Source organism: Crinia signifera, chromosome 3 (assembly GCF_055691185.1).
Source record: "Crinia signifera chromosome 3, ASM5569118v1, whole genome shotgun sequence".
Lineage (NCBI taxonomy): Eukaryota > Metazoa > Chordata > Amphibia > Anura > Myobatrachidae > Crinia > Crinia signifera.
The window spans coordinates 196,653,135-196,669,052 of record NC_139219.1 but is presented as its reverse complement, the minus strand read 5'-3'; the positions used below and the strand labels follow the sequence as shown (position 1 = coordinate 196,669,052).

Genomic DNA, 15,918 nt, shown 5'->3' with positions numbered 1-15,918 from the left:
GGAGGCGACTCCTCTGGACTAGCACAGTGAATCGGAGGTAGCACCGCATTACCTATCTGGCTCCCATACTAGGCATATCATACAGCCTATGGGATCCCTCTTATTTAGTGGTGCAGCATCCCGACTTATTTTCTTTAAGTGATTCAGACTAGGATTCTCTTGTTGGAGATAGAGTGATTTTCACCCATACGCTGTGAATATTATAAAGTGTATGCTAATCCACTGTCCGATTATCACTATCAGTGATACACACTGTGCTTTTACTGGCATAAGTAAAGTTGCGGTATATAGAGCAACAAATCAAAGAGGTTATACCCGCTCTTACGCATACTTACCTGATTACTTGGTCTAATCTAACCCATCTAATCATAAACACACTGTTCCAAAGTTGAATCAGCACATTTAACAGGTTCTATCACAAACATCTGCCAGCCACCTTAGTTTTTTTTAAAAAGTGTCATCCCACCCTTGTTTTGTTGTTACATGTATTTTTATCTCGCAGTTCTTAAATGAACACAATAAAAGTTAATTTTTAAAAATCTTTATTGGTGCACCGATATAGGACATACTTTTCTTCTTTATTCTTGTCCACACTCTTGTGTCCGAGGTAGCACACCCCTATTCGTACTACTGATTACTCCAGTTCATATCCTAATATTGAGGGGGTCCTCCAAATGTATTTTTGTCTTGTGCGACCTACCACCAACCGCTCTATCTCTAGAAGATAGTAGCTAGAATATTATTGGTTTCTATGGGAACTATCTCTACTTTTGCAAACCTGCACAGTTTAAACAAGTGAGAGTTACCATATTTGTGACAAATACCACAAGTGAGATATGCTTGTATTTGTCAATATATTGTTGTTTTTGAACCATGAACATGCATGCTTTGCATGAACCACATTTGTAGGATCCCAATCTCTGGGGTGAACGTTTATCGATTTTATCAAGCCATCTTGATAAAATCAATAAACGTTCACCCCAGAGATTGGGATCCTACAAATGTGGTTCATGCAAAGCATGCATGTTCATGGTTCAAAAACAACAATATATTGACAAATACAAGCATATCTGAAAGATCAAAGAATACATTACCTGCGACACAGCAGGTGTCATTTACAACTTAGAATGTCCTTGTGGAAAGACATATATAGGGAAGACCATCAGGCCCCTCAAAAAGAGAGTACTGGAGCACATCTCCAGTATCAAAAACGCAGAGAGAGACAGACAGGCCATGAAAATGCTCACCCCAGTTGCACGCCATTTCCTGAAATACCACCAGAGCAAAACAACTGGTTTGAAAGTATTTGGCATGCTGAGAGTCAGCATGGGGATTAGAAGAGGGGACTTGGACTCTGAATTGTTGAGACAAGAAACCAGATTAATCTTTATGATGGGCACCATGTCACCTAGAGGCCTCAATGAGGAAAACAGCTACTCTGCGTTTCTGTAGAACTCCCCCACCATGACCATCATTCTTTATCATATGCTTTTTATCCATCATGTGTGGTAAACATGAACCACAGGATGGTACTAGTACATAATTCATATCTGCGTTAATTTGGGTCAGATCTTCTTCTTTTTAAACATATGGGTAAAACATGAACCACATGATGGTCACCAACATACCATTAATACCTGTGCTACTCTGGGATTGATCTTTTTCTAGATCAAAATGTCTCTCTTCTCTTCTTTTCACATATGGGCATCACCCCCTATCAACACTCATATACCCGGGGACACTTGTGTGTACCCCCTGTACCTATGCTCACAGCATTGCACTCTTCAAAACCTCCATTTTTTAGAGTATATTTATCACCATCTTCATCTCTTACGGGGTCACCATTACTGATGACCTGACACATATATATCCTTTGCACTATGTCAACTCACTGGACCCATCTAAAGACTCCTATTATTCCTTACCTATTTAACACTAATTAAACTATATGTATTTATTATTCAAACAATTGTTTCAAGCATATATTGTATGTCACTACACTTTTTTCGTCACGTGTGTGTTTATTTGTTTAGATTGGAACTTATTATTATTATTTTTATCACTTCTTCTTTTTACCACCCCTCATATTATTTCTAATATTATTGATATATTTTTCTGTATTATAAGGAGATTTTTCACCCACGGTGATACACCTTATAATATATTATGAACTGAGTAAATATTCGTCAATAACTTACATCCATGTATGTAGACAATTGATACCTCTACAAACTTACAGGTATTTCTGACCCTTATATATCAGAGAAGACCATGTCCCCACATATATATATACACAGAAATCTTTGGACATAACTCTCCAATAATCTGACCTTGAATCCTGAGATCTCCACCAGATATGAAAGCATGAACATGCAATTAAAACACTGATTTTAGAAAATGTGAGCCAATCCTTCAAACCACATGTATATTCTCGAACGTACGATTTCCAACGATCGCCATGGTAACCTGATGCTCAGGAACCAAGTGCGATAGGACCAATATGGACACGTGACATGCTACTACTAGGTTACCTTGCCAACGATACACTATTCCACGTAAACCCAATGGACAACATACCATTGGTCCGGAACGCATTCGCGTCATAGCTGCGCCCGCACCATTGCGTAAACCAATTTGGTTACCATGGCAACGACGCGAGACTCAGCACCAGGGCAGAGGCACGTCACGAGTGCGCCCGTATCCACACGCTGTGAAACAGCGTTACCATACCAACGATACACAACGACCGCACTCATAGGACACCACACAGGGGTCCGTCACATACGAGGCTCCTGATTGGACTATACTTTTCCCGCCAAAGTCTGTGGGGGCACGTCTGATCACACGCACTGTAATTGGAGCATTACACATGACTATAGGTATTTAAACCCTGCTTGCGCTCAGACAGGTTGGCCCTGAGGAAGCTAAAATCTGCGAAGCGCGTGCCGGCTAGCGGTGTGCGGGCAGATGTTTGCACCTGTTTGTTATTTTTCTTACTAATGTATTCTAAAATTTGTTGAACAGTGTTATGCCGCTACAGCCCTTTTAAGGGCGTTCACTACAGCCAGCTACGGTCCACCTGGAGGCGACTCCTCTGGACTAGCACAGTGAATCGGAGGTAGCACCGCATTACCTATCTGGCTCCCATACTAGGCATATCATACAGCCTATGGGATCCCTCTTTTTTAGTGGTGCAGCATCCCGACTTATTTTCTTTAAGTGATTCAGACTAGGATTCTCTTGTTGGAGATAGAGTGATTTTCACCCATACGCTGTGAATATTATAAAGTGTATGCTAATCCACTGTCCGATTATCACTATCAGTGATACACACTGTGCTTTTACTGGCATAAGTAAAGTTGCGGTATATAGAGCAACAAATCAAAGAGGTTATACCCGCTCTTACGCATACTTACCTGATTACTTGGTCTAATCTAACCCATCTAATCATAAACACACTGTTCCAAAGTTGAATCAGCACATTTAACAGGTTCTATCACAAACATCTGCCAGCCACCTTAGTTTTTTTTAAAAAGTGTCATCCCACCCTTGTTTTGTTGTTACATGTATTTTTATCTCGCAGTTCTTAAATGAACACAATAAAAGTTAATTTTTAAAAATCTTTATTGGTGCACCGATATAGGACATACTTTTCTTCTTTATTCTTGTCCACACTCTTGTGTCCGAGGTAGCACACCCCCATTCGTACTACTGATTACTCCAGTTCATATCCTAATATTGAGGGGGTCCTCCAAATGTATTTTTGTCTTGTGCGACCTACCACCAACCGCTCTATCTCTAGAAGATAGTAGCTAGAATATTATTGGTTTCTATGGGAACTATCTCTACTTTTGCAAACCTGCACAGTTTAAACAAGTGAGAGTTACCATAGATGTGTGACATATGTATTCAAAAATATATCAAACGGATAATCCAATTTTGCTACTGTTTCACCTCCTACACACCATGTACACATGGGATTCGGCATGAAAAGCCGGCGGTCGGGATCCTGGCGTTCAAAATCCCGACGCCGGAATCCCGAACGCCGAAATCCCGAAAAGGAGGGGACGTGGATCGCCCCTCTTGCCGGCTCGCTGCGCTCGCCACGCAGCGGGCCCGGTGCCTCGCTACGCTCGGCACACTAATTTATTCTCCCACCCACGGGGGGAGAAAGTGTCGGGATTTCGGCGTTCGGGATTCCGGCATCGGGATTTTGAACGCCGGGATCCCGACCGCCGGGATTTAAACTGCATCCCGTACACATGGTTTGTTACAGCACAGAATGGAGACTATATAACATACATTAGAAGACAATTACATAAATACCTTCCACTTCCTAGACCATTGGCCTATATATAATGGGTGTACATGGGGTACTTGGTCCAGGGTGGGGCCCACACCACACACATTGCACCAAAAAAACACCAAAACAATTATAGATAACCCCCTGCAGCCAGTGCAGCGTGATTCACCTCTGCCCCAAAGCTGGCATCCCTTTTCCTCAATATCCTCTGTTATTGGGTATTATGCTTAACATGGAATCTCGGATAAGCAGTCTCTAAGTCCTGCGATAATACATGGGTTTAGGGACTTATCCCCGATTCTAAGTTTTCACCTAATTGCGAGTCCATTTTCAGACATTAAAAAAAGTAGCTAATTGGATTGGGTAATTTATTGTGATATCCGGACGTTTTTATCAACTAAGGCAGCATCAGTAATAGGATATCCCCTGTAGCGAGGGACAAGCACATAAAGGCAATGAGACCTGCACATGAAAGCTTACATTCGGAAATTCACATTGTGCAAATTGAACATCGCAAAATGAGGGGATAAATTATTTTGCTGCAGGCAGACTTTAAGCAATAGTGATAAAACCAGAAATAAGGATTTTCCCTGTGTCTTTGTTCTGCCTTGTTAGCAAGGTGTGTAATATAATAGTGTCAGGTTCTCTAGGGCTGGGTTTCCAAGAACATATTTAAACAAGGTATTTCTCAAATGTACATCATCCTCTTGTAGTGTCTAGAAGCTATGAATTCAGCATCATCTCTGGGAATAGCCAGGATGGACATATTATCGATTCTCCTTTTGGGACACACTTTCCTCTCATTATTCCTGGTCACCTGTAATGCCAGGTAATTGTAAAACCCTTTTCATTACTTTTGTACCCAGAAATGTAGTTAATTAAAGTTTATTGACTTTCAACTAAATATGATGACATAATATGGGAAGCACTAGGCGGTCTTATCTTTTATGGCAGTTATACTAATGACAAAAGAAAAGCCGATGGAGCCTTTGGGATAGTACAGTGGTTCTCAAACTTGGTCCTCATAGTTCACGTTTTCTAGGTCACCTGACAGGTGCACTAATAACTGACTGACACATTTTAAAAGATCCACAGGAGGAGCTAATTATTTCACTCAATTCTGTGAGGAGACCTGCAAAACATGCACTGTGTGGGGTTCGGAGGAAAGACTTTGAGAACCTGTGGGATAGTCTTTTGGTGAAAAATTTAATCTGTAACCTTTTTATTAGAATATATACTGTATAATCAATGGGTGCTTGAAATATATAGTATGTGAAATTTGTAGATGTTTGTATAAGACTATGGAGATATTGTTAAATAATCTCCCCCTATCCACTTTAAATGATTGTGTTTTTCTCTTCACACAGTGTGATACTACTGGTGGATCATAATAAATAATTAATTATCTGTATTGGATAAGGCATAGACCATAGAAATTATGGAAACCTAATGGGTGAAATTTAATAGGATGAGAGATTCAGGAAGTGAGAGATTTGGTAAGAAATCTCCAGTTTTTTTAAAGCGGCAATCATTTACACTGCAAAAAACTGATTTTGCAGTGTAAATGATTGCCGTTTAAAAAAAAACCTGGAGATTTCTTACTAAATCTCTCACTTTCTGAATCTCTCGTCCTCTTAAATTTCCCACCATATATTTATGCAAGTATTGCTATCTACTTCTGCATCAATTGTATATAACCCAAAATCCCTAAACTAGCCCAAAATGATCTCATGAAAGGAATGAGATTCCTGTAAAATAAATCATAGTGAAACGCATGTCCAAGAATCCGGGTAGAAAATACATTTTTGAGCGTCCTAGTTAAAAAGCAACACCAAGCCTTCCTACCCATGCCTGCTTGTCAGAGATAAAAATATAGTTATAATTCCAAATTACTTATGTGGAGGGTATTGACACATAAGGAACATGTAGAGTTGCCTTTATTTATGTAAATATATCAATTACTCAGATTATGTAGTTGGCTGTTGTTGTAATTGAAACAATATTTTTGAAACTCTAGGCACATGTGGAGGAGACTCATGGCACATACAGTAAGATGCATGTGTTGGGTACTGATGCCTCATAATGAGCATGTGGGTGGAACTGATGGCACATAAGAGGCATGTGGTGGGGTCTGATGGTACAATAGTGGCAAATTGAAGTGGTCCAATGGCATGAAAGCGACACAGAGGTCTGTTGGGCATTTAAGGGGCATATAGAAAGGACCCAGAAAAATTGAGGCAAGACCCTATTTTTTACATAATGGATCCATGGGATCCATGGGACCCAGCCCCCCCCCAATAATAATCTAATATTAAAATGTTAACTTAAAAGGCCCCTCTACACTTGTGAGATTTTGTAAGATTTGACCCAATTAAGATGGATTGGACCAATTTATCTGACAAAATCTGATGTGCCTGAGGTGTAGGACCCAAATCACAACCGTGCGCATAGGGTACAACCAAGAGCTTGAGCCTCCTGCACATAGGATAAATCTCGAGTCAATCAGGTCCAACTTGTTGAACAATAAATTGTGTAAGGGGGGCCTTAAATGTATTATCCAGCAGAAATAATAGTTTTCCAATTGTTAGATCAGCCGGTACTTGAAGATTTCCATCTTATGCCATATAGCCGCATACGATGCATGCGATGCGATGCAATTTTTAATTGTATAAGCCCTCTAATGGGTGCTTACAATGTTAAATGCACCCCCACGCCACCCCCACTATCAACGCAAACCTGAAGCGTGTCGAGCGCAGCGAGGGACGGCGGTTCGCTTCCTCAGACCTTTTCATACCACCCACTATCCACGTTGGCGTGGAGTTGACTTCAGATAGTGTGGCGAGCGCAGCGAGCCACCGAGCCAGAAGCGTGACGAGGGGACGCATATTACTTTACATGTATTCCGCGTCCGCTCGCCACGCTTCGGGCTCGGTGGCTCGCCACACTATCTAAAATCAACTCCATGCCGACGTGGATAGTGGGGGTATGAAAAGGTCGGAGGACGCGTACCGCTGCCCCTCGCCATGCTTCGGGTTGTGTTTCTTTGTTATTTTCTCTATATTCCGAAGTTGTTCTCATTGAATTATGTTGGGAAAGAATAAGGAGAGAAGAAGAAGCGTTTAAAGAGGGGGATTCCTGTTAAAACCCCTAAAAGCAAAAAATTTGTCCCAGGCCCCCAGCGTTCCAACCTCACTTACATAGCAATGTAGTGTTACTTCCGTTGAGGTGTACCTCACTTACATGTAGCAGTTCTTGAGATATAAAACCTCTACATGTAAGTGAGGTATGCCTCAACAGAAGTCTGACATCCATCAATTACAGATACCCAGATATGCTTAACCTCACTACATTGCAGTGTAAGTGAGGTAGGAACACTGGAAAAAATATTTTCTTTTAAGGGTTTTAACAGGAATCCCCCTCCCGATCCCTCTTTAGCTGTCCTCCATTGATATCCCTCTACTGTCCCTAAATCAGCCCGTTATGACCTCGGCCAAATAGTAATGTCAGTGCTAGTATTCCTGATTACTGGACATCCACCCCCCCCAAATGTAATTACTAATCAGCTTTATTTTGCCAGGTACACTTGCATATACTAGGAATTAGATCTGGATTGCTGTGCAACAGCCGGCTAGGTAACAGTTAAACAGTGACAGTACAGATATACATATCACATACAGGTATCCACTAGATCAGTGGTGGCCAACCCGTGGCTCTTGAGCCTCATGCGGCTCTCCCCCTTGTAAAGTGCGGCTCCTGCTCCCACTGCTGCCTGCCGCCCACCGTCTGTCCCAGTCCCCCCTGCTGCTGGTTCCCTGAATCCCTTCTAGTTCTGAGGGGAGGAGAGCGTGCATCGCGCATCTCTCCTACCCCTTACTGTGCATCCTTGTGACTGGGCCGTCCGCCAATCAGAGCTTGCGGGCCAGCAGCCAATCAGGAGCCGGCCAGCAAGCTTTGATTGGATTGGTGGACGGCCCAGTCACAGGGAAGTGAGGGGGAAGGAGACGCGCGGTGCGCTGTGCTGTGCTCTCCTCCCATCAGTGACATGACAGGAGGACTGCAGGGGGACACCAGACTGTCCTCACCCCGCCCAGCAGCAGCAGCAACAACGGTGAGTGCTGCTGCTGGGAAATTTGCACTGTGGGGGCATAGCAGTTTGTGGCACTGTGGGGGCATAGCAGTTTGTGGCACTGTGGGGGCATACCAGCTTTTTGCTACTGTGGGGGCATACCAGCTTTCTGGCACCGTAGGGGTATACCCGGCACCGTAGGGGCATACCTGGCACCGTGGGGGGGGGGGGCATATGTGTATCTGGCACTATTGGGGGCATATGTATATATGGCACTGCACTATTGGAGGCATATTTGTATCACACCCACCCAAGGGGTCAAAATAGAGTACGCCCCTTTTTTGGGCGCATGCGCCTTCGGCGCGCGCATGATGTCGGCTCTTTAGCTTGACTACCGATATTTTTCGGCTCCTTACCTCTGACCGGTTGGCCACCCCTGCACTAGATGTACCCTGGGGAGGGTGATGTACAGGGGGCAGGGCTGCCATCAGGAATTTATGGGCCTGTGACTCATTTTCAGTCCAGCTCCCCCTCCTCACTTTACTTACCATAGTAACCTGGCTCCAGCTCCCCTACCTCCTCTTCCGCTGAGCTGCTGCACGGAGATCCCAGAGTGCAGGCTTCTTCAACTCAGGATGCCGGCCGCCAATTAAAATGCCGCACCGGCTGGTGAGCCAATCAGAGCTTGTATACTGGCAGCTGCTCTGATTGGCTGCCAGTACGCGAGCTCTGATTGGCTCAAAAGCTGGTGCAGCATTTTAATTGGCCGCTGGCATCCTGGGTTGAATAAGTCTGCGTTCCGGGACCTGCTTTGTTCAGCGCACTGAGCAGTCACGTGTGTTGCGGTGTGCAAAATGAGCTGCCCGGGCCTTTCCAGAGGCCGGGGCCCGGGACAGCTGTACCCACAGCACCCCCCTATTGGTGGCCCTGACAGGGAGATACAGGGAACATATACTTGGTGAGCAGTACAGCACCTAGGCAGCATCCGCGGCGCCACTTGGTCATTGCAGCAGCCAGGTAGATAACAATAAGTAGAGACATTACAGTTACGGACACAATTTCATTTCATAAGACTCAATTTCATTTTGAGATGGAGACTAAGGAGGTTCCTTATTCTGCGGCCTCCTCCTCTCCTATTGCATTTGTATATCAATAAGGGCAGGGTGCTTCTTCTGCATGTACCTTCCCTTTCCTTTGAATCCTAGTGAAGCATACCTTCCAACTGTTCGGCTTGCCTTGGAAATGTCCCATTCTTTCCCCCCTCATGCAGAGAGGCTGGTTTCTGGCCAGCAGCTTACAGAGCCATGCCCCCGCAGCGGCAAAAATGGGGTGTAGCCTTGTGAGAATGATGCCATTTGTAGGCCAAGCCCCCTTGACAATGGACCATGCCCCCTAATTTTGGGCGTACGCAAATGTCCCTCCTTCCTAAACTTCACAGTTGGGTGGTATGGTGAAATCACATTGGTAGATCCAGACCTTTGATTTAGGCTATTTGTTACTTGTTATTTATTATTTGTTTAATGCCTATAGATGACATGTCTTTCTTTCCCTTCCCCTCCCCCCCTCCTTATTGTCCCCCCTCCTTATTGCCCCTTTTCTTATTTCTGTAACCCCATTTTGTGCATAAGCCTAAAAAAATTAATGTTTGAAAAAAATTATGTTTTAAGCATTGCGGAAGGCCTATCTAATACTGTCCCACCTCAGCTCTGGATACTCAGTTTTTGTTTAATAGGCGTATGGTACATGGCCTTATGGGGTTGTGCACTCGCAGTCTGGAAGAAAACCAATTGTGTGCTGTCATATAATTTTGCACAGGTGCTACTTAGCCTGCTGACCAGCTTCTTTCATACTTACCTCGTCACAGTTTTTCACATATGCCCAAAAGCTTTTGTAAAACATTCTCTTAGTCAGCCTCAGCATGTCCCCTGCTGCCGGGTGTTCCTCTTCCCACAGTCACAGGGGTAAATATACTAAGACTAGGTGATTCATCGCGCAAATTAAGCAATTCACATGTGCTATTTTCATGTGCTTGCAGTGAATCTCATGTGATTGGCAGCAGGTCCAATAAGATACGCAGTCCTGTACGCATTCAGAGCCTGTAAATTGCACAGGCTGCAGAAGTGATCTGTTGCATTGTATTCGAGTAGGGCAATCTTGGAAGGAATCACATGCGATATATCGTATGCGACAGTGACGTGCGGTGGTGGCTGTGTCTAGAGAAGCACAGCCACTTACCATGACTGCCACTCCCCCAGTCCCCTGCCACTGATACCCTCCCCACCGCCCCCAGCCTCTGTGGAAAAACCTACAATACTCACCACTGTGGGTTGAGAGCCGGAGGTCATGCAGGGAGGGACAGCTGGTAAAAACCTGAGCCTCTAGCTTTATTGACATGGGCTGCAGTGATTGTAGAGCAGCTGGATCTGTGGTCCAATCACAGCAGCCCCTGTCAATGAAACACTTATAGAAGTGCCGCAATTACCATTTATTTTAATGTTTTTTTTAGCCCCCACCTTTGCCCCGCCCCTGGGGCTTCATCCCCTTATTCCTTTATACACTTGCTTGAGAGGCACGCTTATCTGTGCTTCCCAAACTATTTTACAGGTTACAAATTTATAAAATAATACAAAGAAAATACTTCTGACACAGCATTTGTGGTATATTTTTTGTATTATTTTAAACAAAATGACAGGGGAAGCACTGCCTCCCCTAACTGAATGTCCCTGGTATGTGAAAGGGAACGCATAAGATATATCACATGCGATCCTACTGCCTGGGACCTCAAGGGGGTCATCATGGTCGACTTCACTGAGAAGTCACAAAAGTGTATGCCCAGCTTAACTTTTCTCAAGCATACACCTCTGCAAACCAGTTACTCCCAATCCATATAACAATTTTACATACCCCCCATTTTTTCCCAGAGTGAAGTGTGACATCTGTGTGTGCTTTTTGGCCTTTTGGCTAAGATCAAGTGTATTATCTGTTCTTATCAGTGGGTATGGACTAGCCCCTGGCAGAAGAATAGAGAAAGGCTGGAATGAGTAACTGCTAAAATGGGCGGAGGAGATGGGATCCCTCATGCTCGGGGCAGGGAAAAGTCTGGCTGAGTACCTTCACCTCTGCCAGATGGTGAGACAGTTCTAGCGCCATAATTCTACTGGTAAGGGGCGGGGAGAAACACTGGGCCCAGTAGGTGGCTCTCTTGATGGGGTTTGTATCCACTGAAAGATGAAACCGCGAAAGGCTCAGTTTAGTATCCATTCCCAAGGAGCTTGGAAATTATGGGACTGAGTAAATTACTCCTATTCCAGAGGTTCATAGCCTCTGATGGGGAGTCAGCGAAAAGCCCAGCTTAGTACTTTAACCTTGGGATGCAAGAAGCACTGGGACTGAGTAGATTGCTCTACCGAGGGGGCCTCAACCCTCAAGGGAGTCAATGGAAAAGCCCAGTGGAGTATCCATTCCCATGCCAGAGGTTCGAAAGTGCCCTAGGTAGGAACGGAGAAAAGCTTGGTCAGGCTGGCTGCCTGGAGCCCATGGCTGCACTGTGCCCCTGGGGAAACTCGGAGGTGCCAGAACCATGCACTGGTGAGCTTGTACACCATGCACTATTATGGCACTTGCACTGTGCACTCTCCCTTTAGGTTAGCGCTGCACGTCCTTACTCTCGGCCTTTTGGCTGGGGTAGGACAATTTTTCACACCCCCACCCCGGCCTTCTGGCTGGGGTCTCTTTATTATTTATTTCTCTTCCTTCTTCACGTTCGTCACTTTTCACGTTTTCTGTTTTTCGTAGTGCCACTCCCCATGTACCAAAGCTCTCTCTTTTAGGGAGAGCTGCGGTCCCCGAGGGCAACCCCGAGCCACAAGGCAAAGGGAAGCCTACCGAGGGTCTCTCCAAACTTCAGTGCAGACGAACCACCCGACCCTAACCCTTCCCGGGGGTTGAGGGAAGAGGGTCTCTCTGAGCTTTGGTGAGGAGGACCCACCAATCCCTATTTTCCCCTCTTCGGCCTTATGGCTGAGAAGGGTTAGGGGAGTTACGGGGCCCTTCTCCTTTTGGAGAGGGTCCATAAGTACGTACGCCCCTATGCATGATTTAGGTCACGCACTGGGTGTTGGGAGCACACCTTGGGCTTCCTTAGTTTCTTCAAACTCATCTGTGTGTGCCCAAACTTAAGAGGGCATGGCCTCAGGGCCTGGGTACGTGGCAATCCCTCAAGCTCCCTCCATTTTCCATCCCTGTGGGGGCTGCGGTTCTCAACCACCCACTCTGTGCATGAGAAGATGGACTCTTGGGTCATAAACCCAGCAGTCGAGAGACCGCATGTCAAGTACAAATCAATATAACAATCAGTACAATAGAGTACAATTAGATTAATTAGATTTATCAAAACTTAATCTGCTTTTTTTTTTTTTATGTATTGCAGCCCATCATATTATATTACAACAGCTAATACTATCCGTGGTACTAACACATCTCTGGCTGTCCACTGGTTTGGGGAAAATTACACTGAAATTACTGTGACTGCAGCAATTATGGATAACAACATACTTTTAGTGAATGCAAGCAAAGTCTTCCAAAATGGTAAGTGGAATATACATAATATAATGTTAAATCACAATATAAATATAAAAAATATTGCGCTTTTTTAACTTTTGTGTGTTCATAAACTATTTACTCCAAGTGATGAGCATTGCTCCCATAAGTGGCCAATAGTCTAATTTCCAAGCCCGCAGCATGGCATGCGTAGCAAGCCTGCAAGGGGCTTCTCTGCGTGCGTCACAGATGGGCGCATGGATGGCCACACCACTCTGAAGAAATAATATATATTTGCCCCTCCCCCTGGATGGGCAGCGGGGTGCAGGGTGTGCACACAAGGAGAAAGGACAGGCTGCAACTGCCTATCACCCCAGCTTAGCACACAGCACTGATTAGTGTTTACTGAACTGGGGAGAGAAGATGTGCTGCAGCCTGTCCTCTCTCTCTCCAACTGTCCAGCTCTCTGCAATGCGGGAGATGGAGCGGAACCCAGGTAAAAAGTACCTGCTCTGGGCACCACTGGACAGCAGCACTTCCGCAGTCTGTGATAGCTCTGCAGTTACTCAGCCTGTGCAAACTTATTTTGGTTGACTCGCTGCCCCTCGCGTTCGCATGGGGGATCAATGTTTTTCTGCTGCACATATGCTGGGTGCAAGTGAGCATGGTGAACTGCTAGTTCGCCGTCTTGTTCGTACCTCAGGTGACAGGCTGGGGAATGCCCAGTGTTTCATGGGGGTTCCCATGAAAACGCTGGGCGTTCCCATGCAAATTAGGCAGTGACGCGGGTGCCGGGGATGGGCGGATATCAGTTGCCACCCTGTTCCCATACAGGGAGCACGCAAAGCTAAGACACTAGAGAGTGTCTTTGTTTTGCATGCATCTTCCAATCATTTGATGGACGGCAACCATCGAATGATTTGGCCACCGCACACAAGGCTGAGAATGGATATTTATGCAGAACATACATTCGCAGCCGCGTGGGGAAGGGCGGGGTGGTGGGCACGTTCAGCTGTTTGAGCTGCGGTTTTTCTACACGCAATGCTGTAAAAGTCGCAGCGTTGCGCGTGGACCAAAATAAGGTCGGATATGTTTGCATTATCTACTATTGGCTTTGCAATTTTTGTGAATGCAACACCCACTAAACACCCACTACACCCTCCACATCACAGACATTGTGAACCCATTCCATTTCATTTAACACGCCTCTATCACTGCTTTAACTCATTATGAAATGCGATCGATCCTGTTTTTGCCGGTACTTTTATGCGATTACAGATACAGACTTGGGGCCTAATTCTCGTTGGATTGCAAAAGCGAACTCCTTCTTTAAAGGACAAAACCATTGCAGGTGGGGCTGATGTACCATGTGAAGAGAGAGTTAGAATTGAGTGGGGTTTGTACTTCAAACTGAGATCTATTCTGCAGGGTAAAAATAAAGCAGCCGGTATTTACCCTGCACAGAAACAAAACACAAATTTAACTCTCTCTCGACACATGTTACATCTGCCGTTACATCTGCCCCACCTGCAGTGCACACGGTTTTGTCCATTAAAGAAGGAGTTTGCTTTTGCAAAGCAACCAGAATCAGTCCCTTGGTGCGTGCGTATAGTGATGTGATGTGAACTTTGCATTTGTAACTAATGCTAAATGATGACCACAGTATGTGGCATTGAATTAATTATTATCAGCAGTCTATAATAACTTGATAATGATTTAATGTAACAAAATCCTTACTGGGTGGGGGTAATTCAGAAGTAGTTTTAGTAGCATTACATTCAGCAAAGTATCAATTATCGGTACTTTGGGGGTCATTTTACTTGAGTCCATGTGACGCCACCTAGGCGATTCCCAGCCTCCCCACAACCATATGAGAGGATGTGTTACAAAAACACATTCCCTCGAATTTGCCCGCAGCTCGAGAAATCATTCGATGGTCGGCGACCATCAAATGATTTCTCCAGCCTTCGCAAATTTAAGTCAGTTGAGACTTGCGGGTGCCAGGGATGAAGACAGGGCGGGCGGCTGACATCATGTGACATCAGACACTCACCTCTGGCAGGCATCATCCTGCCCATGTTCCCATGGGAAATGCTAGTTGTTACATGTCCGATCTCTGCCAGCATCCACCCCCTTCCCTCCCTGCTGCGAATGGCTCACCGACAGAGGCCGTTCACAGTCAAGGTTTGCACATTGCACATGCGCATGCCAATGTGCAGAAATGCGCATTGGCATGTGCAAACCTAAAGATATCCTTAACAAATTGTTGGAAAACGGCTGGAGCATTGCATAAGCCGTAGGGCATTACGAGATATTTGTAATGCCCATTACACGTATTAAATGACGTTTTCCATTTGTCTCTGGGTCTGATTGGTATTAAGTTGTAGGCTTCTCTGAGATCTAGTTTCATGAAAATGACTGCACCCTTGACTTGGTCAAAAAGTTCTGTTATCAATGTCAGTGGGTAACGATTTTTGATGGTGATATCGTTAAGACCTTGGTAGTCAATATAAGGCATCAACGTTCTGTCTTACTTTTTAACAAAAAAAATCCCTGCGCCCACTGGAGATATAGATGGTCGAATGAGCCCCTTTTTTAGGTTCTCCTGATTGGACATGGTTTTGGTCTCAGGAATAGAAAGTGGATAATCTGACTGCAGGGTGGAGTCTTTCCTGGGATGATTTCTATTGGGCAATCCCACTTTCTATGAGGAGGCAGAACTGCGCCTTTACTGAAGACATGGGAGAAAGAGGAGTGTTGTGGTGGAAGAAGGGTATCATTATTGAAAGAAGTCTGATGAAGAGGTGTAATCTGGGTAATGCATCTCTGGAGACATATGGGACTGCAAGCCTTAACCTCCATAGTACCCCAGTCACCATGGGGGTTATGTTTTACTAACCAAGGCAGCCCCTACACCAGATAATGAGATGACTTTGTAATTACCAAGAATTCGAAATCTTCCTGATGCAGGGCTCCTATATGAATTCAAATGGGTAATGACTGTGGCCAC

At 44.9% G+C, this 15,918-nt stretch overlaps 1 protein-coding gene across 1 annotated transcript in view; it reads left to right on the top strand.

The window, feature by feature from the left end:
- The window catches only part of LOC146064101 (CD109 antigen-like), a 160,218-nt gene that overhangs the window by 36,453 nt on the left and 107,847 nt on the right, over positions 1–15,918 (top strand). The window contains exon 2 of the mRNA XM_083177200.1: positions 12,799–12,956. Within this exon, the coding sequence (XP_083033326.1) occupies positions 12,799–12,956 (158 nt within the window). The remainder of the gene's footprint in view (positions 1–12,798; positions 12,957–15,918) is intronic.